At 38.7% G+C, this 25,926-nt stretch overlaps 1 protein-coding gene across 2 annotated transcripts; it reads right to left on the bottom strand.

Annotated features, from left to right (window-relative positions):
- Positions 1–16,109, bottom strand: SERPINB2 (serpin family B member 2). 2 transcript variants are annotated; one of them, XM_017867104.1, is made up of 8 exons: positions 16,043–16,109; positions 12,276–12,452; positions 8,465–8,584; positions 6,651–6,779; positions 6,027–6,144; positions 1,984–2,126; positions 1,312–1,476; positions 1–993 (listed from the first exon to the last, which is right to left on the bottom strand). In XM_017867104.1, the coding sequence occupies exons 2-8, from the start codon at positions 12,441–12,443 to the stop codon at positions 589–591; spliced, it is 1,248 nt and encodes a 415-aa protein (XP_017722593.1). In that variant the 5' UTR covers positions 12,444–12,452; positions 16,043–16,109; the 3' UTR covers positions 1–588. The 2 variants fall into 2 exon arrangements, with proteins under 2 accessions (XP_017722593.1, XP_017722594.1); XM_017867105.1 differs by lacking the exon at positions 16,043–16,109 and adding an exon at positions 13,793–14,044 and having other exon boundaries at positions 3–993.
- Positions 16,110–25,926: the final 9,817 nt, after the last annotated feature.

A 25,926-nucleotide genomic window follows, 5' to 3' on the forward strand; every position in this document is an offset into this window, starting at 1 on the left:
TATTGTTGTTTGGAAGCAGGTTTATTTATTATATACTTGCAATTGAATATAAGATACAGACATATGTATGTGGTATGTATTGCTAGAAATGCATATAACATATATTTGCCTATTGTTTAATGTTTTTTCTAGATATTTATTCTATAGAAAGACATGGAGGGATACCTACTTATTCTTCATTATGAGAACAAGTAAAGGCATTTTTTAGATAGGAAATTAACTGATCATCTGCTTCTATAACTTTATTAGCTACATTCAATAGACAGTGAGCAATAATTTAAAAACTCACCATTATATAAAATAATAAATAACAAAGTAAAAGTTAATGTTATAAAAATAAACTGAGAGTAAGGAAAATCTAAAAGGGCTTCATCCCATTTTAGAAGACCAAATGATTAATGGGGTTGTCATGTTATAATAGACAATTGTCTAATTATTTCCGTGTTTTTATTTAGTGTGTAGCAGAAGTTGTTCAGAAGAACAGAAATACGCAGAAAGCATCTCTCAATTTTTGGCAATTTGAAATAGCAATTCTGAGGCACACAGCTCATCCACAAAAATCTTTTGCAGAAACAGCACGTTTTGGTTTTAGGGTGAGGAAAATTTGCCAAAAAATAAAATGCACTTGGTTATTTTATGCATAATAAGGAAAAGGAAAGGATGATCTGCCACAAACTGTGGGCCTCCGTGACCGGTTCTCCCTGACATAACGCCTCCTGTGCCAGCGGCCGCTTCAGTGCCCTCCTCATTCACGTCTACCATGGCTTGGTGGAACACTTCAGAAAGAAACAGGTCGTTCCGCTCCGACATCCCTGAGAAATTGGCCTGTCCCTTGTCGAAGGCATCCTCCATGCCCATGCTTCTCAGAATGGATTTGAGTTCATAATGCTCTTCTAATTTGAACTGGGGTATGTACACCTCAACATCATCTTCAGCCATTGTGTCTTTGCTGGTCCACTTGTTGAGTTTGTCATAGGTTATTTCACTTTCCAGCTGCAAAGCAAAACAAAACAAAGCAAAGAAAATACAGCAAGTATTAGAACAGAAGGAAAACAACTTTAAGTCTAATATTAAAAATCAGTGACTTTATTGTGGGTGATATAAAAAGTTAACAGATTGGTCAGGTTTTTACAAGAAGGTAATATGTATGATATAGTTAAGGCTTTGAGTGAAATGTAGAGGTATGCCATATTTACTATCAACTGTTTCATATATTTCCGTGAGAAATTACCACACCATTTGTAAGGAGTATATATTCATCTCACGAAAGGTAGGTTTAGCCCCAGAAACTTGAATATCTCAATGTCTTACCAGTTCCAAGCCAGTGGACACATCGGCAATTTCATCTGGAAGCAACAGAAACATGCTAACATCTCCAGCATATGGGAGTTCTAGAATCTGAGCCTTCAGGTCTTCTATGTATCCAATGTTTAGCTTTTTACGCAAGTACATCATCTGTACAGGTGTGTGCTGAGTCTAATATTATTAAAAAGTAAAATATGGAAGTTGGTTATAAGGTATCAAGAGATTTAAAATTAGACATAAAGGAGGATGGGTTCTACTTTAGTGTTGGATAAATGTGGTTTTTTTATCAACAAAATAAAATATTTGTACATCCTTAGTGGGTACTCTGATGTTATTAGCTTGTTCAACTTTATGCCCTTTATTTAGTAAGATGGACAACAATGGTAATGACCACCATAATTATAAAACACTTGTTTAGTTGTTACTATGGGCCAGGAACTCATGTCTCAATATTTACAGCCCTCTGAACTAAGTGGTAGAGTCAACGTTTGAGTCTGGGCATGTATAATTAAAAAGCCATGGTCTTCCCCTCTACCTATACTGTTTCTTGAAAGAGTCAGATACTTCTAATTAGCAAGTCATGTAGGAAAATGAATGAGCGGTGTCTAATTTTTCTGTCTGTATCTTGTCAAAGGCCCTAAAATATATACTAGGAAGATATATTTTGTTGTCTCATACCGAGTTCACACGGAAAGGATAAAGCCCATTTAGTTTCTTCTCAAATGGAGTTTTCCACTTTCCTTTGAAGTAGACAGCATTCACCAGGACCATCCTGGTATCCCCATCTACAGAACCTTCAGGTAACAAGTTTAGGATTTTGCCTACAGAAAACATAACATATATTTAGGTTTCATAATCAAGAACTGTGAAATTTACTTACTGAATCTTCTGAGTAGCCATCAAACTAAATTCATCAAATTGCAGAGATGTTGATCTTCAAGCTAAAGTTTTTCTTTAGATTTATTTAAAGCAAAATTAAAATTGAAACAAATTTCTCAAAAGGCTTGCAAAATCCAAGAAAATGAAGAAATAACGTTTTAAAATTTAGACCTCCTATCAAATTTGGAAAGGAGATTTTCACTTCCTTTTATAATGTTTACTCAAATCTTTGCAGTTGAAAGTTATTCAAGTAAGAAGGAAGTGAAAAAGAGGCTCTTAAGGAATATTATAGTGCCTTTCCAAAATATATCATGTACTGCAAAATCTGGTCTAGACAGTTTGAGGATCTGTGTCACTCATTTATTCAAAAACATTTTTAAAAAAATATGCTAGACCTTAATTAAGAATAGTGCAGATAAAAGAGATGAGAAAGGAATAATTATCCTGGATGAGCCTAGAACACTGGGAAAGACATTCAAAATCAGTTGTGGAATGCTGTGTAATAAATTCTGTAATTGAGCTAATTAATATAACTACTATGACCATACAGAGAAGGGAGTGAAGGAGTGAGCCCGAGAAGATTGACAGAAACATTGACAACTGAGTGTGATCATTTAAAAAAATGAAATTGGCTTAAGAAGCAGTCTGCTCATAGTTAGTACTTGCTCTGCAGTATTCCAAGCATCAAAATATATTATTGTGCTATTCTCTTAGGTGGGTTTTATTAGTGTCATTTTATACCAAAGGACACCACTAGGTTAGCAGTCTTCCCAAGGTTATGATGCTGGTAAGCTTGTAAAAATTCTGCCTCCACAGTCAAAACTACCGACAAATACAAGACTCTTAACAAATTAATAGGTCAATGTGGTTTTGAAGTAGGAGGTGGGACCTGACTCTGGACACCAGAGTTTGGTCTGGTTTAGACACCAGACCAAACTAAGGGCTAGCTAAAACAGGGACCAGGGACAGGGTGGAAGCAGTGTGCCATGTCAATTTACCATTGTGGTGGCAACACCTTGGAGTTACCACCTCTTTCCGTGTCCGTGGCAATGACCTGATGACTCAAAAGTTACTCTCCCTTCCCTAGAAATTTCTACATAAACTGCCCCTTAATCTACATGTAATTAAAAGTAGGTACAAATATGACTGCAAAACTGCCCTGAGCTGTGCCTCTCAGCAGGAGCAATCATGGAGCTCTAACATTGCCACTTCAATAAAACTGTTTTCTTCTACCCTACCTCCAGCTCACCCTTGAATACTTTCCTGAGTGAAGCCAAGAACCCTTGAAGGCTAAGCCCCACTTTGGAGCTTGCCTGCCTTGCATCAGTTTCACCTTCAATGTATTCATTTAATAGATACATTCAATATATTTCCCAAGCTATTAAAATTTTTGGTTAGTATTGGGGTATCGTAATGTGTGATGTGTATGATAAAACTAGTATTCGATCATAACATGATGAAACAGACAATTCTCTCCAATTCTTACAAAAGCTGGTAAAACAATCTGCCAAAATAGCTGCTTAGCATCTTGGCAAAATAACTGATTGACTTACAGCCATTTAGCACAATGTTTAAAGAGAAAAACAACTCATGCCGGTCTTTAAAGAAAGCAAAACTTCCATTTGTCTCTTTAATTTTGTTCTCCATTTTGACTGAACTTTTGTTGATTTAAATCATCTTTCTCTGCTTTCTTTATGTCAATGGTCTGTCAATATTTTAGAACAGTATTTCAAAATCCACAGTGAAAATGAAGAACTAAAAGGAAATCAATTATTTTCAGATAAACAAAAAAATATATATTTTAAAATCCCATAGAACTTAGTTTATGTGCATTTTCCATTGTGGTAAGTAATAAACCAAGACACCAAACTATTTCTTGAAACAATGTCTTAAACATAAGAGTTAAACGAAAATCCTTAAAAAAAATAAGTTATTAAAATCTTTAAACATCCAACTGGGGAATTCTGGAGTTAGACTAAGGATCAGAAGAAGAAGCAACCCTGGCTTTACCGCTGCCAGTGGCATCCTAGGGGAGCCAGTTAGGGGAGCACCTAACTGGCTCTTAGGGGAGCACCATGTCCTCTTGGGGACATGGTGCTGCAAACACAAATTGATAAGAAGGATAGGAGCTCTCTTAGGACATTTCCAATCCTAACAGATCATAAATGAATGAAATACTTACACAATTCTGAATTCATAATCATCTCTATTTCTTAGAAATACATTTATATGTTATTATTCAACGATTGTTTACTGAAGGCCTACAATTCTATCTGGAAATTCAGAAGAATGAAGGATTTTCACCGTCAGCAAAAAATTGTGCAAATTTTTGTGGGGACACAGGACAAGCGTGACATACTGGCCCTACCCAAAAATAATTAGAGCCTGAGAGGAAAAGCAAAGCAAACTAACAAAAATCAGTTCCATAATTGCTTAAGGCCGTATATGGCTAACATTAACATGACTTGTGAAGCTGAAAAAGCGGATGAGGAGACGAGAAGAAGAAAAGATCAGGAAGTGATTAGGAGACACTTCCAGGAAAGAGTAAGACTTTGGCTGCAACTTAAACTGCAGCTTTAATCCTGTAGTTGAGGCATCCTCAGAAGCAAAGTCTAGAGGCAGCAATGAGTGTTTACGGGAGCTCCAGGGGCCAGTGGTAGCCAAGGACAGTCAACTGGATTACTGAGAACTTGAAAGTCAAGGTAAAGAACAAGACCTTCTCCTGAGGACAGTAGAAGGTCACTGACAGTTTCTAGTGTGGGAATATCATAATAAGTGTGTTGCATCACCTCTTTAATTTTACCTCCTTCCCTTGGCCCTCCACACTCCAGTGAGACCAGACTCTATTCTTCTCCTTAGGGTTACCTCTGGACCTTTGCATATTCTGTGCACTCGGTCTGGAAATCTCCCCCCAGGCACGTGCCCTCCACCTGGCCAGCTCCAGTCTGTCTTCCCAATTACAGTTTAAACATTTTTAAATCGAGTCAGATGCCTTTCCTGTGTACTCCCACATAGCACCTGTACTTCTCAATAAAAGCACTGACTACTACTGTATAGCAATTTCCAACATGATTGAACTCCTCCTCTGTAAGCTCTATGGTGGCAGGATTTACCATTTTTATCTTTATCTCCACATATAGTTTCTGGCACATGGTGTGTGGTGGATAAATATTTGTTGACTAAGTGAATGAACTTCATTGAACTTAATGAATGAACGAATTTAATGAATAAATGATGCAATGAACTAAATTACAATGAATAGATGATTGAATTAAAAATATACAAAGGGAGGTAGGAGCCTGTGAAAGAATTAAGAACATGAGTTAAAATGGTAGACTCGACTTAGATAATCAAGGAGGGATGAAGCAGAGACCAAAAAACCTTGCCAGTGGATTGGCTTTGAATGGTGAAAGAGAAGAAACAGTGAAAATAATTTTATGATTCTTCCCTCCTCCACTGCCTGTATTCTTTACAGCTCATACCATTTACTAAGCTCAGGGTCGAGCCTTGTTTTCTTTTTGTCCACAGTGGGCGTAGACTCACAATTATTTCAATGCTCATATTTCCTATTTTGAAAGCTTCTGCTTCCTTTCATATTCTATCCTCAAGCAATATCCAAAATCAAATATTTAAGTACTAAACATATATCTTCTATTAGTAGGTCTCAATTATTTCCTCTCAGTTAAAACACAACTGAGCTAATCAGGAATAACGTTGCATCCACCAAAGTAACTAAAGTTAGACAAATTGTAAAGGGATGAGGGCTAAGTTCATGGATGGGAAAAGATAGATCAGAGTTTTCTAACTGGAAAGAAGAAAAGAAAATATTTTCTTGGTTTTACCTTGGGTTTGAGTCTTGACCCAGGAATTAATCTTTTTTCTGGCTTCTTCTGCATATTCTAGGAAGTCTACTGCTTGGGGTTCTGAGGAGTAATATTTCTGACAGAGTCGAATATATTCCTTTAAAGCAAGAAAATGACAAAAGTTATATAAAATGCATACCAAACAAGCCATGGCATAATTGTGAATTACGGTCTTCCTATTGAGATTAGGATACCTGGGGTAGGGTGGGAGTGGAGGTTGGCTATGGAAGGCAGGTGCTGAAGGGGGAAAGAGTGCAGACCCCTTGTCCACACTCCCACCCCAACTCTATCTACCTTCTTGAACTCTTTGCATTATAGAGACAGAAAAAAAGGAAAGAGGTTTGGCTTGGGGGATAGTGTCTCTGGAAAACAGTTGTATTTGTTTTCCTGATTTATGACTCTGCAATTGGGACATTTGCAACAGGAAGAGGAGGAAGCCCCAGAGGGTACAGGAGGGGCAGCTGTTATGCCAGGCCAGCCCTAGGGAGCTGGTGTGGAATTCCAGTTCTGCTTTTATGAACTGTAGAATTGTAGAGAACTGCTTTGAAAGTGACTTCATTACTTGTTTGGGATCCAGCCATTTCAATTACAGGTTTCACTTACTTCTCTGAAGCTCGCAGACTTCTCACCAAACAGTTTATTGACACTTTCCAGTAAATAATCTCCTGTGGATGCATTGATTGCAGAGCTGAGAGAGCGGAAGGATGAATGGATTTTATCTGCAGCTTGTGCCTTGAACAGAAAGAAGGGATTCTCTATATATAACACAGGACTACTAAACAAGACCGTTCTTAAGCCGTGATAATAGTTTTTGAATACAATCATGAAATGCTATATTGATACATACTTTATTTCGGTACTTTAGAGGAATCTTTGAGAAAATTATTTTGATAAGGATGTGGTGCATTAAAACTAATAAGGTGAATTTTAATTTCTTTCACATTTTGCTGTGTCTATGGATTGGATTTAACCAGGAGATGACCAACAGCCTAGAAGAAAGGCCCCTTTTCAGTTTCCTAAACGTCAAGGTCTCTAAGGAATTTTTGTTATATTTATAAGATGGATAAGCTCTGGGGATCTAATGTACAGTATAATGGCTATAGTTAAGAAGACTGTGTTCATTAATAGTTATAGTTAATAAAACTGTTTACTTGAAATTTGTGAAGAATGTATTTTTAAGTGTCCTCACTATACATACACACATACATACAAATGGTAGTTAATTGTAGTGATGGATGTGTTCATTAATTTGACTGTAATAATTTCGCAATGTATAGGTACAGCAAGTCATCACACTGTACATCTTGAACATGTATAATTTTTATTTGTCCATTATACCTCAATAAAGCTGACAGGAAGGAAATGTTGCCTTAGTAATGATCTTACAAAGTTCATATAGCTTCTCTAGTTACCTATTTTATGGGGCAACCTATGCAGTGGGAAATACGGGTTTTAGTAAACCACAAAAGTGAATGGTAATTTCAGTCCTCAACCTGAAGTTTGTAAGCACCATGTCAGACACAGGGGTTGGTCACAGTAGCAGCCTGTCCTAGGGCAGGGGACAGAGCCCTCCTGATGGACTGCCAGGTACTGCAGGACACCTGGCGGAATCTCCACATGATCAGGGTCCTGTCCACCTCCTCTAGCCCATAATTCCCTGGGCAATGGGTAGAAGGAGTGTCAGAGTGCCCAGGAAGAGAGCTGTGGGAGATACCTCTTCATAATCTACCTCATAAGCATGACTGTGGAAGTTGGTTACCAACAGGAGCAGTCTATACTCAGGTTCTATAACTTAACTGGATAGCTGACATTTAAGGAAATGGAGTATTGAGGAAATGTATTACTCCCAGAGATAGCTGATTGATTAGTAGATTAAATGAGAGAGAAGACAGATCATAGATGATAGATAACAGATAGATAGGATTGATAGATGTATGACAGATAAGATAGATGAGAGAGATCAATGACAGATGATAAGTTAGATATATAGAAGGAAAGATATCTGAAGGTCAGTGATTTCTCATGCAATCATTGGGCCTGACCTTCCACCATTTCTCAATTAATTGTCAGTCCCTACCCTCTCTCCTCTGGAAATCCTCATGCATACACATGTATTCTAGGAGTCTCTGCTGTGGATTTATAATAAATAACACATACCTCACCAATGACAGAGGGGTGTGAGAGAATTTAGAAATAAATAGGCTTGACCTAAAACTCATAAAGTCTGGATTCTTTCCTGGCTCTTGTTATGCATATCACCTTAGGATATGTTTTTCTTAATGACTCTGAGTCTTAGTTTTCTTTCTGTGAATGGGGGAGGGTATATTCGCTTCCTTCCCAGTCTAACATTGTGAATTTAAGACAAGAAGATTGCAAAAATAAACCACAAAAGAAATATGGACCAATAAGTCAGATACCTGCAAAATCGCGTCAGGATAAGTGCCCTTCTGGATCTGCTGCATGAACCCACAGCTGGTCAAGTTCTCTGGAGTCACAGGGGTAACTGCATTGGCTCCCACTTCATTAAACTGAAGCACCTACAACCAGAATTAGAGAAAATGGTTACACTTGCCCGCGGATTTACTGAACTTTTAAAACGGATGGCTATCAGGTGGCTCTAAAACGGTCCTAGATCTTTTCCCTGCCCTTATACGTGGGGAACAAGCATAGATACTCAATACTCTTTCTGTGTAATATAAAAGTATCAGCCAACCTAAATTTCCTTTATAGAAAACAGCATGAGGTGTTTTAGATTAATTTATATCCTGGCCATTTTGGAAAACAAATTGTTATTATGAGATGATTTAAAACCTCTTACCCAAATTATCTAAATTATATCCAACCAATAAATGGCCTTGAAAAAAATGCCAGTATTTTGAAGAAAGTCACAAGGTTAACTCAGAACCTTGTGTGTCTCTCTCTTTTCAGTGGCCTTATACACAGAATCCTTTCAACCTGTCAAAAACTACAAGCCAGAGTCAGCTAAAGCATAAAAACAGGTCACGAATAGTAACAGGATTCACCTAAAATATTTACACATACCACATTCATACACAGAGAAATTAATGTCCATGTGAGGGACAAGTTGGTCTGGTGACACGTGAATCTCTTTGTATGGTAAGTAGGCCGTTTCAGCTGACACAGGGAAGCTGGCAGCAAGGACTGTCCCCTCTGAAGCTGCCTCAGATCCCCTTCCCACAACACTGCTGCCTGCCCGCCTTGGTCTGCCAGTCTTAATACCTGCAAGCTGGCCCTGCCTTCCAGCCACCCACCCCTTCCAACCTTCTTGGGAACCCATGGTCCTGCAGCACCTCCCTATGGGGTCCCTGAGGAGAAGCCGATCTGGTAAGTGGCTTGATGATTGGGGTTCTGCTAATAAAGTTAATGAAGGCAGCCTTGTCCAGCAAGTTGGTGAATTTCTGGGCTAGAGGGAAAGCTGTTACAGTTTGTGAGGTCTTTCTCTGCTCTTTGAGTCATACATCGTAACTCCTAGTATTCTCTGAAAAGAAGTGGTGCAACTCCGCCCTCACATAAAAGAAGAATATTTCCTGCCACAGCTTGGCTAGTTTTCCTCCCTTCCAAGGAAATTGACCCTTGAATCAGGGTTCTCTGGGCTAGCACTAAAGCCTTCCTGAATCAGCCTTAAAGTCACTCAGGGAGATGTCCCTGCAAAAGTGGGACTGTGAGCTGCCCCTAGTCCATGCCAAGGCCACGGAGAAAATAGTGAGGCAGTTTGGCCTGGATGGGTCTGTTTCCTCACTCTAAGGAAAAGAGCTTGTACCCTAATTCCCACTGACCTACGTGTCCAGGAGCTTCTGCCTTTTATTTATTCTTTTCTTTCACTACAAATATACCACTTCTAATAGCTACAGCAATTCTCAAATGTGTGGCCTCTTCTTGCCCCGATTCCCTCATCTGTAAAATGAGTATGGTAATCATCGTACCTACCTCATAGTATTTTGTCTTATGTGAGTAAATTTATGAGAAGTTCTTAGAAAGATGCCTGGCTAAGGCACTAATAAGTATTGGTTGTTATTACAATGACGGCTACTAAGTGTCTTACGTAGTATCTCTAAGCTTCACAACGGTCTTGCATGCTACACATTTTTATTCTCATTCTGTAGATGAGAAAGCTGAGATGCAAATGGTTTCAATGTCCTCACACACACGTATGAAGGAACAAAGCCATGACTCAAACACAGATACGTCTGTCCCCACAGTCTGTTTCTTTCTCCAAGCCAATCAATGTCTTTTTCTTTTTATTTGGGAAGCAATCATATTAACATTTGAGTTTCAAAATCTACACATGCAACAGAGTTGTAAAAAGACTATATAGAGTCTCAAAAAACCAAAAACAAACAAACAAACAAAAACTATGTAGAATCCTTGCACAGTCCCAAAGGCTTAAAGCACTTCTTAGATAGAGGAAAGCTGTCATGTGTCCAGAGTGACCGGTTTATTTTCCCCTAGTACCAAAATCAAGATTTTTACTTTAAAAGCCCAGAGCACTTCATTTAGCATTTGCTCCCAAAATACATTGCTACTAATTCCTTTAAATTTAAAAACAAAACAAAACAAACAAACAAAAAAAACCTAGGCCGGGTGCGGTGGCTCACGCCTGTAATCCCAGCACTTTGGGAGGCCGAGGCAGGTGGATCATAAGGTCAGCAGTTTGAGACCAGAGTGACTAATACACTGGTCTCTACTAATACAAAAACTAGCCGGGCATCGTGGCAGGCACCTGTAATCCCAACTACTTTGGGAGGCTGAGGCAGGAGAATGGCTTGAACCTGGGAGGTGGAGGTTGCAGTGAGCCAAGATCACGCCACTGCCCTCCAACCTGGGTGACAGAGTGAGACTCCATCTCAAAAAAAAAAAAAAAAAAAGGAAAAAAGAAAAAAACCTAAGACCTGGTGTTTCTAAAGTTTTTGTGCCAATTTACTATCTTTATTCTTTCAAGGCAAAAAAGAAAACATAATGGGGAAAGAATATTGCAAAAGACTACTTGTGTCAGGGAGTTGAGCAATTGAGTTTTGTTGTAAGTCTCAATGTTTAAACTGTCACAAACACAGAGAGTGATTCACCCATCCCTTGTCTTCCTGCAGCAAGATTGGCCAATGCTCTCTCTGTGAAACTTCAAACTTCAAATGAGGCCCACCTTACACGGGTCACCATGTGCATGGAAAGAATGTATTTACACTCAGGTACCTTCTTGTGGGAAACTGGAAACCAGCCGGCAGCATCTTGGTGTGACTGCATGCACAATGCATACTTGTCCTTAAAGCATTTAATGTTAATGTTTGTGTTTGTGAATGCAAGAGAATTTTAATGATATGATGGCCACATCGAGGTCACTAACCTGGGAAATAACATGATCGCAAGAACTTTATATGTGCTGAGTGACTGACTACTGCATGGTGATTGCCGTGTATAATTGAAGTAGTCCAGCATAATTTCAAGGGCCCAGACTCAGTGGAAAGAGTTTCCTGACTGAGTCCATGTCCATTCACCAAGGAAGGCAGGCAGTGGCCTTGCAGAAATCCCTCATGATGATGTTGTGCATCCCATCCACCTTGGTTTTCAGGGTTGGCCATGCATAATGTCAGGTCTCATTGTGCTACCGTGACCTCACAGGCATGATCTTCTGCAGCTACAACACTATCCATGCATCTCTGTGGGTATAGTGAGCACCACCGTGGTATGTTTTTCTTCCCTTTGTGATACCCTCCTAACATTATTGGGAGAAATTCTTCATAGGAATAGGGAACGAACACCACAGTGGCAGAGCAATGGGAAGGAACCCAAGCTAGGAGTTAGGAGACAGTGGGGCTTCATTGACACCACCAGGACTCTCATCTGTAAAATGATATCTGTCTTAAAACTGGATGAGATAATGGGTACGACACACTCACTTTGAAAAACAAGAATATTAAATTATTAAAATATAAGATGCAGCCACTTAACTGCCTATCTGGAAACATAACTGTTTCCAGCCTTGCAGGCTATTCAACTCTGATATGCCTTCAACAGCTACAACTGAGGGATTTTGGGGTTTGGCTGTCTTATAGATTTGAATCTAAGGAACTCGTGTTGTAAAGATCAGTCCTGCATTACCTGTGATGATTGCTGACCTCCTGAGTCACATGTCTTTAGCATAAAACAAGAGCAGTTCTCCAATTCCATTCAGGAACCACTCGGCCCAAATGTGGAGCTTCAGCTCAAACTCACCTTGGCCATCTGGTCTTGGGTGCTGCCCCTGGAGCCCATGTAGACCATGGCCATGGTGGACGAGATGCTCCATGGGGAGAAGAAGAGGTTCTGGGTGGGGCTTGCTTTTGCCAGATGCTTGAATAAATTGAGGGCAAAGAGTGTGTTTGCCACACAAAGGTCCTCCATTGTTTCAATCTAGAAGCAAAGAGAGGAAGAAAAGAACAGCTCTGAAACACGAGGTAACATTTTGGGTGAGGTCAGCACAGTAGGACAGGCTGCACTCTGTGTAGGGACAGATTCCCTCTCTGTTCTTCCTCATGGAACAACATGAGGCAGGGCAGGGACAGCTTCTTGGACATGCCACCTGTGCAGCTGTAAAAAGCCCCTTGTTTGGCCAAATGCCCTCCTATCGCCATCTTGAAATTCTTGATAATTTTAAACAAAAGGCCCACATTTTCATTGTGCACCAGACCCTGTAAATTACATAGCCACTCCTGAGATACATGAAGTGTTTTGTATGATGAGCAGTGACACTTGGTGACATTCCATAGAATAACAATGACAGGGACAGGAGTAGGAATTGAAGCCAGGTTGGCAGACCCTAGGGTCATGCTCTCAACTTCTGTGCTGCCCCCACAAGCACACTGCACACATCCACACCACACACACTGCCACACAGGAAGACACACACATATTGAAATGCATGTCACCTGCATACATACCTTGTTGCATCTGGTAAGATGGTCAATCTTCTTTCTACTTTCCTGCTTCTAAAGTGGCTTGGACTCATCGTTTGAATGTTTGGACTTTCACCCAGCCCCTATTCCAACACCCCTTCCCTATAGCACCACACATACCACAGCCTTACTAAAAAATGCTTCCTATACTGGGGAGTTCATTACTGGGAGGACTAGACGACCCCCTTCTTCTGCCACCTCACCAGGTAGAAAGTCAATGCCAGGCAAGATTGCAGGGATAATCCTTAATCCCAGGCCTAGGAAACTTGTGTATACACCAAGGTATGAACTATCTGAGACCTTCCCTGACCTCAGGCTTTGCAGGCAACTGAATTCATGCCCACACCCAAGGTGTGTGTGTTTTTTGGTCCTGACCAATGATCGTCTTTCCAGCTGTATGTTTTGCTTTCATCGTAGCTTGAAACTTACCCTGTAATTATCAAAATATATCAATATACCAAACAATGCTGATATTCATCATCCCTCAGGAAACCTTCTTATGACAGTGCCTTCCCAGAACTGGGGAGGGGTTGGTACAAGTACCCAGGAGGAAGCATGTCCTCTGGCTCTGGTCTTGGCTGTCTACACCTGTGGTCTCACACGGCAGGGCTCTCCAACAAGGACCAGTGATCACTTCTTTCTTGTGTGAACCTTTGGTTCATGAATGCTTTTTTCTTTTTTTTAAGAAAGTGTTTGGAATTTGTTTGTATTAAAACGTCTCATTTGGAATACAACCAGACTACTTTATCAAGACAAAAATAGTAAATTAAATAAAATGTATCCCTAAAACTCTCTCACCTCCTCTCCTCATTTAATCTTTACAGAATCTGTATGAGGTAGAGGTGATTCTCCCTATTTTATAGATTATATCCTGATGCCCAGAGACATTAAGTAACTTGTATAATGTCACACAGCTGGTAGGTAGTGGAGCAGGGATTCAAGCCCAGGTCTGCCTAAGGAAGCCCACCCTTTCCAGTGTTCCACATTGCTTCGTTTGGTGATGCATAGCTTCACTATGAAGTGTAAGAGCTTAAGCAAGTTGTAGTGCAAGAAATGCTAGAAAGAGGAAGTCAAAAGGAAAAAGGAGTAACCCTGTAATTCTACTAGAAGGCTTATTACGAAAAAAAAAGTCACTTTTATTTTTCTCTTGCTTCATCATAGATACTAGATTACATTGGATAGCTCAAAAATTTGTTCCTCTTCCTCTTAAAATTTAAAATTGTCTAAATAATTAGATTTATTGTATAGATTTCTAAAATTAATTATCTCAATATCTTTTGGAAACAAACTCAGTATTAATAACATGAATAAAATATTTCTCGATCCCCATGTGAAAAATGTAAATAAGAGATCAGAGCCAGAAAAGTAAATTTAGACTTCTCCCATACCTAAATACATGATTCTTTGTAACAATCCACATAGTAACTTTGATAGTAAAAATATTTAACTCTAAAGACAAACTATCAGAAAGTTCTGTTAATACTAAGTTAGAATTTAAGGTAACTTGATAAAGAAAAAAAGTTAATAAGAACAGAATCAAATTGTCCTAGATGCATTTACTTCTTTCAAAAAATAGTTTCAATTATATTTTTAAATAAGATGTAATTAATTACATTTAATGTAAAAATAATATTTGATGTCTATACGGCAGTTACCAAATTCCTTCAGCTCCCTTTTCAATTTGCATAATTACCTGTCCAGTAAGGCTCAGCAATTTCTGTAATATGAATGAAAATATGAAAATAGAGATTGCACAGCTGGTCCATTTCAGAAGCCTAGACTGGATCACAGACTTCTGATTCCAAGTCTAGTGCTTTCCTACAAATTTTTCAAGTAAGGTCTGAGAGCTTCATACTTTTAGAAATCTATGAAGGCACCCATATGCAGTGTTTCCTGACTCTCAGATAAGGCCATACTTTATGTTTGAATGAAAATCTTTCAAAACAATGTAAAATTGAAGTAATGGAGTATTGTGAAATACCACAGCCTCCTGGAACAGGTATATCTGTTGTGAATTTTTCTATAATAATTTATATGATCTCATTAACTTCCAAATATTATTCTTTTAATTAAGGTTTAATAGTATTACCAGGATGAATTAATGGGAATAATATGCAGGGCTGGGCTTCCTGGCGGTGCTTGTGTTGGTTCCTGCAACACAAGTTGACAAATGCACCACTGAAACTTGGCACAGGGAAGGAAGAATTTGGGAGGAGTCACCGGGCACATGGACATTGTCTCTCACCCTATTGGCCCTGGATGTTAGATTAGAGTTTGCTGTAGCATTTAAAATAAATTTTGTTTACAATTAGACAGTGGAAATATTTTGAAATTGACCACAAAAATTAATGAGAACTGACAGAAAACACCAGTTTCAGGGGAACATCTCATCAGACACTGCTACATTTCCCCCAACAGAATTAAGATGGCTTTTGTAATGAATAAGTATCTTTTTATAGGGTATTAAGTTATTTACTGAACCATACTTCAGTCAACCCTGCAACTAGTTTGGCTGATTATTTTCTTTCACTAAATTGACCCATGATTGAACTAAACTCAATAAACATATTATTGCTGCTTAATTTTTGCAATTCCTGCTTTTTCATTTAAGATGCAAATGAAGTCTTCTTTTCCTATTATTTATATACAATGTAGAGATTACATTCAATTGCTTAAATGAAAATATTTTAATGTATCTAGCTGTTTCCATCAAATTTAGTGTCAAAACAGTAGCTAGCAGAGAACATATATATTCTAACCTGTTCAATAAAATTGACATCACAATCTGAATGTACATTTTGTTTTGGTTAATGCTACATATGTATTTGTTGGCTTCTGAGATTCAAAATTAAACCTTATAAACTTAATTTAAATCTTGAAAGAAACTATTTTCAATTAAACAACTAAACAAGAAAACACCACTTAAATTTTACTCCCCCTCTGCAAACACCCCACATCCAAATTTTCAATCTATTAATACCAGCATGAAGGAAGAGAAAACATGAAATCCTATTTCCCATAGAGATGGCATGAAAATCATTGAAATACCTGGTTGTTCTCTGGTTATTCTCTGAGTTGCTGTCTGACGGGCAATGCTCCTCTGAGAGTTGTTACAGTTCAGACATGGTAATGACTGGTTTTATACAGCTCTGCCCCTCCCACATGGCATTTTTTTTTCTCTCTCTCTCTTTTAATCTGTGTCCTTTGAGTGATTCAACATTTTACTCAGGAAGACATCATTAGAATAGAAATACTTGTTTGTAAAGGCATAGTTTAAGAAATTTTGGGAGAGGATGAGGTCACTCTGAAACTTAAGAATTTGTCAATATCTACACATGCCTGTCAAAATAAGCTAAAATCTGTCAGCCCCCGTTTCAAGATTTCCCCCACTATACTTGTGCTCAAGGATAGTATCAAATTCTACAATACTCCTTTTAGCTTTGGACAGCCATGGCCTTCCAAATAATTGGGCTTCTTCCAATATATACATATCATGAGATTTACTCTCTCTTTTGAGCCTAGGGAGACCCAAGTGATGCTTAGGGCATGGGAGGGAAGAAAAAATTCACCATTGTCTTTCTTAGAAATTCTCTATTTTAAATTGTCTTACATTGTCTCAAGCTGTAATTTTCTAAATAACTCTGTTTCTACCCTAATATCCTGACACAAGAATAATTTTTCATGTTCTCTTGATTATAAAATAGATCTTATGGCCGGGTGCGGTGGCTCATGCCTGTAATCCCAGCACTTTAGGAGGCCGAGGCAGGAGGATCACTTGAGGTCAGGAGTTTGAGACCAGCCTGGCCAGCACAGTGAAACCCTGTCTCTACTAAAAATACAAAAATTAGCTGCGCGTGGTGGCGCATGTCTCCAGTCCCAGCTACTTGGGAGGCTGAGGCAGAAGAATCACTTGAACCTGGGAGGCAGAGGTTGCAGTGAGCTCAGATTGTGCCACTGCACTCCAGCCTGGGTGACAGAGTAAGACTCCATCTCAAAAGCAATAAAATAAAATAAAATAAAAACAGATCTTAACTTTTATTAGGAGCCATTGACCCTTTTACATGTGTTAATGCCCCTTGGTCCTCAATGCTCTTCTCCCGTGAGTGCTCAGGAGTCTGGTGGTGAGCTAAATCCCTTCTTTCTTTTCAGCCTCAGTCCAAGAAGACCCCTCTGGAAATGTCTATGTGACCAATAATCTGTTTAACTCTTTTTTGTTTTTATTTTTTTGAGACCGAGTTTCACTCTTGTTGCCCAGGCTGGAGTGCAATGGCGCGATCTCTGCTCACTGCAACTCCCGCCTCCTGGGTTCAAGTGATCCTCCTGTCTCAGCCTCCTGAATAGCTGGGATTACAGGTGCCCGCCACTGCACCTAGTTAATTTTTAGTAGAGATGGGGTTTCACCATGTTGGCCAGGCTGGTCTCAAATTCCTGACCTCAGGCAATCCGCCCACCTCAGCCTCCCAAAGTGCTGGGATTACAGGTGTGAGCCACCGTGCCAGGCCTGTTTAACTGTTTTTTAACCACACATTGACAGCTCAACAAGTTGGGACAGATATCAACGTACCTAGAACTTCCGCCACCCTTTCCTTCACTCACTTTTCAGGTGCTACTCTTTCTCACCATATTATTTTCATTCCAGTTATTCTCAAGAGGAACGTCATGCTTCTTTCTCCCCACTGACTCACCTATGAGGTTTGATTCACACCCCATAACTTCCATGTAGTCCATTCTGACTCCTACAACCCTCAGTGAACTTCTACGTAGAACTGCAACTTTCAGAGTTGAGGATGTAGTATAATAATCGTGTATATTCTGACAATATCATCTCACTTAGGATCTATCCATAAATATATACTTGATTTCCCTCGAGCAGCAAGAACAGTGGTGAGCATCAAGCAAATTCTTACCAAATATTTTTAATGGGTAGGGTAACATGCTAAAACTCTCTAGAGAGGCCCTATACTGTGGTGAACAAGGATATGAATTCTGAGAGATTCTGAAAAGTCTAAGACTCAGAATCTTCTTTTTGCCACTTACTAGTTGTATAATCTTGCACATATTTCTCAACTACTCTTTTAATTTCCTAATAATTCTATACAGCTGGTACTGTTGATTGCCTACCCCAACCAATGCCTTTCTGCTACCCTTGTTCCTGATTTTCATCAGGTATTATCCAGAGAGCCCTTGATCTCAGGAAAGGAAAGCCTAGCTGCCGGTCTTGTAGGGTGGATGTGCGGGGGGATAGGTGGACATATAAACCCAATTCTGGACAATGAGTTTTGGGAGAAATCCACTGGGGAATGTTTGGGAAAAGGTTTTCTTTCCTTGATAGAAGGAAGCATGAAGAAAGAACCTCCATATCTTCCTACCCAACTTTGAGCATGGTTGTGCGAGGATGTGATGCCAGAAGATGCCACAGTCATATTTCAACCATGTAGGAAGACTGAGAAATTTGCAGTGATCCCACACAAGAGCTCTGACATCTGCCAATGCCAGAAACCACCTACCTCTAGTTTTTGCTCTTGCTGCTGTTATCCGAGATGTTATAATAAGTAAGTCTGTATTGTTTCAGCATCATTCAACACTATGGGTTCTCTGTCATTTGCAGCCAAAAGCATTCTAAATAATACAGGCTGCTGTGAATAATCAATGAGATAATGCCTGCCAAGTCCTTAGCAGATTCTTCTTGGTAGTGAGTGCTGCATAACGTTAGCTGATATATAACAGGGTGACCGTTGGTGTCAGGTTTGGGAGCTGCCTTTCTGTCTAGATTAGAGCAATTTATGAGTTCAGTATAAGAAGACTAGGTTTTCACACCTCAAACAACTAGAGAGACTTGTAAAAGATAATATGTAACTTAAAGTCAAATTGAGTGGTGCTAATAGTATAATAGAAAGAAGGAAAAGGATCGATAATGTGTGTTAGAGCCTTGAGCAAAGAGTTGAGATAAATGAAAAAAATAGACAATAGAGAGAGGAAGGCACTAATATTATAGAAGTGGGAAGCAAAGATCATTGAATAGCTTTCTGAGGTCTGTCTAGATCCCAGCTGGTGTTACAGAGGAGGAAAGGAGAAAAGGAACAGATCTGATGGAGCAGCCTTTGATACCAGGCTGAGTTAGGATCTAAGCTAAAGGCAGTCTACTGTAAACTCTCGAGAAGGGAAGTGACTTGTAAAAAGTGGTGTCTTAAGAAGAAAAATCTGAAAATTCAGAAGAGAAAGAACCTAAGGGGTGGGAAATGTATTAGGAGACTATAGCAGAACCCAGTCAGCAGGTCAACTAGAAAAAAAGCACAGTCACTAGAGTACTCCTTACCATTAGAAAATACATAAGATTAAGTTTTCTCAAATAACCTGAAATAGTACATGCAACAATTGCAGAGCAGGTCACTCCTATGGAGTATGAGATTACTGAAACAGAAAGTGTCTTATTTTCTAGGAAAATGTGTATGAGATCATCATAAGTGGGAAATGGAAGGGAATAAAATTATATGGGCTGTATGATATTAATTATACAAATAAAATACATGCAGAAGAAATATTACTTAACATAACATTTCTTCAAAACATAAACAGGGTTTATGTCTAAGTGGTAACTTTATAGATTTATCATTGTCTTTCTTTGTACCTTGAAAAATATCCCACATTTTCCATAATAGGCAGCATTACTTTTAAAATCAGAAATAATTTACCAAAGTTTCTATATTGAGGTGTTTTTTATCTCCCCACTGTCACTACAATGAATCATGTTTAAAGGAGAAATAAGATCCAAAAGAAGACCATAACTTTATAAGTAATGAAGTTCTAATATCTGATTTGAGACTTGCATACACTGTGCTTTTTCTTTGAAACACCTAAACAACTGTGATTGCATAACCTGTGTAGTTTACAATTCAGTGCCTATCTTCCCTGTCAGATGGTAACAACCATGAATTCCAAGACTATAATGGTCTTCCCCAATGGCTAGGACAGGCATTTGGCTCATATTAGGTGTTCACTTAGTGTTTGCTGAATGACTTACTCATGTTTGGCACATTGTAATGCATTTCTATCCTCTCCACTTTGAAGAGCAACCAGTGATACTTCTGTAATTAACTATTTTACATGATTCATGGATATATGGGGAATGTACAAATTAGGAAAATGCATCATTTCTGTATCAGCAAAAATATCACTGCTGAAATTATCTCAAACACCACATGAATGCAGGTCAAAAAGGAAGTCCTATTTTGATATAAAATTCCATATAATAACCTTATTTTTAACTACTTCCATTTAGACATATTGAAACAATGTTAATTTATAACAAAGATCATTAGTATTAATTAGCCTTAGTAGTTAGATAGCATGGTTTATTCCAGAAATTTAAGTAGTTGTTGCTGTGAGCAGAACCAAATGGAGGTGAAGGCAGTCACCTCCATGGTGTGAATTTGGGACATCTTGGCTAGAATATTCTCCAATATACACTTTTTGAAATCTCTTTATCAGATAATAAATTAGCAACAACACTTTGTGTGTTAACGGCTTTGGGAGAAATATTACATGTATCTAAATTCTTGTGAAGCGGGTTTTACAGAGAAAGGGGTGGTCCAGGAAGGAGTTTCGGGGCATGTGAAGAGGATAGGAGAATGAGAAGGCTTTGAACAAGGATAGGCCTAGACCACAGAGAGGCAAGTTCCCGAGATCCAGGGCAAAGCAAGCAAACCTCACCTATTTTAAGATGTGGCCCTGGTCCAGCTATGAGTGTGAGAAAGTTTGCAAATGAAGTTAGCTTTGTTAGGGAGTGTAACACCTCTGTTGGAGTATTTATCTTGTTACCAAGTGACAACCTCAACACAGATGCCAGGTTGTTAGGATATCTGAGCAAAAATCCAGTGTTCTGTCATTCAGCTATTTGAGAAAGCCGATAAACTTCTTAAGACCTGTCATGACAAAAGCATGCAAGATTGTATGTCCAGAGCAGCCTCAGAACACTGTGAGTCATGAATTCACTCCTTGTACACACCAGTGAAACTCTGTGCTTACAATGGTGTGTTTCCTTGGAGGGTCTAATGATATAATATTAGACTCATATAACCTTGATTCCATGCATCACTCACCTCTCCATTATCCTTATGGATTAAATATGATTACATGAATTATTCATATTACTTAACAAGTCTTAATTTAGTCTCTCTCTTATCTAGCATGTTCCTAGTGGATCTCAGCCAATGTTCTAGGCCTAGGGGAAGTAGCCTATTTCAGTGTTAATTGCCATAGCACATATGTACTCAGATGATAAACACATAACTAAATAACTATAAGATACATTCTAGGCTGGGCACGGTGGCTCACGCCTGTAATCCCAGCACTTTGGGAGGCCGAGGTGGGAGGATCACGAGGTCAGGAGATCGAGACCATCCTGGCTAACACAGTGAAACCCCATCTCTACTAAAATACAAAAAAGTAGCCGGGCGTGGTGGCGGGCATCTGTAGTCCCAGCTACTCGGGAGGCTGAGGCAGGAGAATGGTGTGAACCCGGGAGGCGGAGCTTGCAGTGAGCCGAGATGGTGCCACTGCACTCCAGCCTGGGCGACAGAACAAGACCCCATCTCAAAAAAAGAAAAAGAAAAAAGTACATTCTAAATTCAGATGACAATTATTTTTGTTTTATCTTCTTATGACTTTTTGCTTTTTTGTATCTTTTTTTATTAAGGGAGGATAAAAGCAGAAACAGATGGACACTTGCTACTAAAATACATATATGCATGCCCTGCAGACAGATTTCATTTGATCCTATATAAAATAATGTGGGGAATCCCTTGATTTCTAGGAAGGAAATGGCAAGGAGAAACTAAAGGAACTTTGTGGTAGTCAGGCATTTTATCTTAGGGTTGGACCATAGAATTTGCATTGCGTTCTAATCATGACTGCCTTATTTAGACTTGTAGAAAAATGAGGAGGAGGCAGAAAAAATTATTGCTCAGTTCTTCCCCTGTTGATTAGTCATAGTACACTGAGTGTATGGGCAGGAAGATGAGAATGTGAATCGGACGTGAGTGGTGGGTGGGGGAAGAAAGAAAGAGACAACAAAGATTCCTGCAACTCTATCTCCAGCCATGACCCCTCCCCTCATCATGGCTGCACCCATGTCCGTGGTCCGAAGCTGAACACATCATGCTTCCATCATTTTCCCAGACCTGTTTGTCTTCATTTACTTCCCATTTGCCTGTTATTTTTTCAAGCTAATATCGAAGAAACATCCTTGAGTCTTTTCTTCTTATCCATTTCCACATCTACCATTTAACAATAATTTTAGCTTCAAAATATTTTTTGAGTCAGTGTGCTCCTCTTTTTTCTCTAAAATTATTGCCCTGGCTCTGGTCTTCATCATCTTAGCCTTGGGTTCTGTGTTTCTAGTGTCTTGTCCCTTAATCCATAAATTTAATCTGATCCAGCAATAACTCTTCTTAAAATCTTTCAATGAGTCTCCATTAAATACAGGATATAGATTAGCTAGGTTCATATGTGTCCAAGGCCATCAGTGATCTGGTGCCTCTCTAATCACAATAACCACTCTAGATAAAGTTTTTATCATAATATCTGGCACACAGGTACACAAAAATTGCTAGCATCAATGAATACTATTTCTTTACCTTTATTAATATACTTAGGAAATTGTGTGCAATTCATGCTTTTGCTATTTGTTTCCTCATTGAGAGCAGAAAATGTACATTTTACTTTTTATATACACAGTACTTAGTAGATTATGTGCTCACTTGGGGATGCCCCACTTAATATTGTTTGAACTCAAATGAAAATAAACTTTTGTACTTCAATTTTGATCCTCCCCAGCACTACTGAGACACCCTCAAAGTATGGCCTTCCTGCTTTCCCTGCTTTGCTATGAGGATAGAAAACTATCTTCCAGGACAGGGAGCAGTTAAGGCTGAGTCTCATGAACTGGATTTTAGGTGAATGTTGGGAACCTGGGACTAGGAGCTTAGGGGACTTTAACGGCAGGTGCTTTGGGTGGATCCATAGGCAACGAAACAGAAACCTTGAACTTGACTGATTGCAATAGGCACAGAGTGCATCAGACCAGCAGCAAGAGAACTCTGTCCCTACTCCTGGATTAGGGTAAGGCCTCACCGGAGACAGGACTCCAAAAGTTCTAAGCTGTGAGTACATATTAAGTAGTAAGGAAGAAGACAAAGAGAAAAGAGAAGATGGTAAGGGCTAAAAGCAACAAAAGGAGAGGTCACAAGGGAGGAAGGCTACTCCACTTATCCTAATGTTCTAAGTTTTATATTGGATACTTGGTTATAAACAGAAGTAAATAAAACTTTTAATGACAAAAAAAATCTCAATTTTGGAAGGTGCTGCTAAACACTGTGCTCTAGCTCATAGATTGCATATGGTCTGCAACAACATTGGCTTCAGAGTAACAGATAATTTAAATGATTTATTTGACATGTAAGTAAGTAGGTTAATGAAATCAAACAAAGATCAAGAATATACTGGATTTCCTTCAGGTCAGGACTTGTGACGGCCTATTTTCTTTTTTCCTGACATTTGCTTCTAGATAGTGAATCTATGCCTTCAAAGCTTTTGCTTAGATGAAGCCCGAGTCAAAGGAATTAGTACCTCTCAAAGCATATGATTTCTCAGTGATGTTTTATTGCCCTTCCAACACTATATCAATCACATTTCTTGATAATTTCAATATTCACACCCGTATGCTTGTTTCTTTAGCATGAAAGCATTGCTCACTATTCTATGGGCAAAGCTCAAAAGAGTATAATCATTTAACGTTTCTATAGCACTGTCTTCTTAGTGTTCAATGTCTCTTTGACTCAGAACTGACTACATATTATACTAGTCTCATGCCTCATCAAGCTCTGCTAAGAAACTCAAACACATGGAGAGGTAGGTAATAAATGCATACCATTTACTCAAAAAGGGTGATAGACTTTTCCCCAGCACTCAAGTATGCGTATCTTTGTGATCATCTAGAGTTACAAATGTGTGAGTACTCTTAACTCCATGACAAATTCCTGTTTTGCTGGACTTGAGCACATAAAGCCCATTTGAAACATTTTTTGGAAGATTTCAGCATCCATAAAGAACATTTAGTCATCACTTTTCCTAATGAAGAGTCATGACTCCTTGGCCCTTATCTCTGACTCACACATTGTGTGATTTTTGGTATGGCATCATAATCTTGAAGTAAGATCCTGTTTCTTCTTCTTAATGTGGAAAGATAAGCACAAATCCTGCATGTCCAAAATTTCTTATATAGTTACTTAAAATATAACCACGCTTATGAGTTCCTGTTCCTCTGATTAAAATAATGAAGTAGGAGATATTTGAAAAAAGTCATACACTATGTATATAAAACTAAAACATTGTTGTCATAAATGAAATAATGTAGGTGAAGTATTGGGCAGAAAGTGTAATCACAATAAGCACTTGATATTATTATTATTATAGAGGTACTGTTGATAATTACCTCCACGTGAGTGTTAAACTGAAATCTGATAATACCCGTGTAATCTTAGATGAGTCACTTAACTTCTTCGGGCTTCCCCTTCTTTACATTGTAATGGTCCCATTATAATGTCCTTCAATGCATATTATCTTATTTAATCATTTCAACAATTGTTTGAATAAGATAAATGTTGTACAGCTGAGGAAGAAGACATGTAGAGTGGTCAAGGGAGTTGCCTCATTATTAAGGAATTGTGACAGAGTATATTCGACCCAGATGTTTTAGGCCAATGCTCTTTCCACTGACAATACCTTGCTTGCTCATTCCAATTTTACTATGCGTGATTCCATTTCTGTGATTGCTTAAGGAGCTGTTAGAATCTCAAAGACAGAGATAATCGCTCTTCCTGATTTTGATTTTGATCCTGATTTCCCCAAGGCCTAGCGTTGTCATTAGCAAACGGTAAGTCCTCAAGAAATTTGCTAAATTGAATCTTCTCTTAGTCACGTTGCCTCTGATCAGGCATTGTCTGACATCCCACCCCTACTTGTGCCTGGGTTTTGCCCGAAATTGGGTGCTGCCAGAAAGTGGAGTTAAGTCTTTGACTGGTATCTCAGTAAATCTCATATACAGGAAGGAGAAACTAGAAAGAGGATAAGATTATAAATGTTAAAGAAGTAGTAGTCAATCATTTTGGGTAAGACAGTGGATATTTGGTATTTCATGGGTGGTGCAGTGATGTTTTGCACATAGACAAAATTATGAAATGATCTCATTTTATCATGCTCCCGGAGTAACCTTGTCTGAGGTTTGCAATTTGTCTGAGGCTGGTATTCTGTTTATGTGGTTTACGTCTTCCAGGAAAGTACCATGGTCTACCTGTGTCAGTTCAGCTTACAAATATCAGCAGATGCTGTTCTTTTTCTTTTCTCTCAACTGACAAACAGCATTTTTTTTCTGGAGCAACAAACTTCACCAGAATTCAAAGATTGCATAATGTGCTGAAGAGATTACAAAAGATGGTATCTCATCTTCGTGGGTTCAAGCAGTCTTGTTTAATTAATTTTTATTAAGGAAAAGGTCAACTCCAGATATTACTATATTTGGTTGGTTGGTTGGTTGGTTAGACTGGAGGAAGACGATCATGTTTAACACACGAACTTTTGTTCTACTCTGTTATTGTTGCAATTTGTTTTTAAATTTTAATTAAAACCAGATATGCATATTATTTTTCTTCTCATTTCTCACTCCTTTAAAAGACAATTTTAAAACTACTTCGGTTAATGTTTTTGTTTGTTTGTTTGGTATTTAACTCTCTATCTCTAAAGAACATGATTATATTGCTACTTCTTAAAGAGCTCTAGGCGTTGACTATTCCTCGTACACATGTGAACATTTCCCATCTTGCCATATTTCAAATATGCCTATAGTAATACTAAACTTCAGTCAATATTTATGGTTT

The sequence above is a fragment of the Rhinopithecus bieti genome, unplaced genomic scaffold (genome assembly GCF_001698545.2).
Source record: "Rhinopithecus bieti isolate Rb0 unplaced genomic scaffold, ASM169854v2 scaffold_2272, whole genome shotgun sequence".
NCBI lineage: Eukaryota > Metazoa > Chordata > Mammalia > Primates > Cercopithecidae > Rhinopithecus > Rhinopithecus bieti.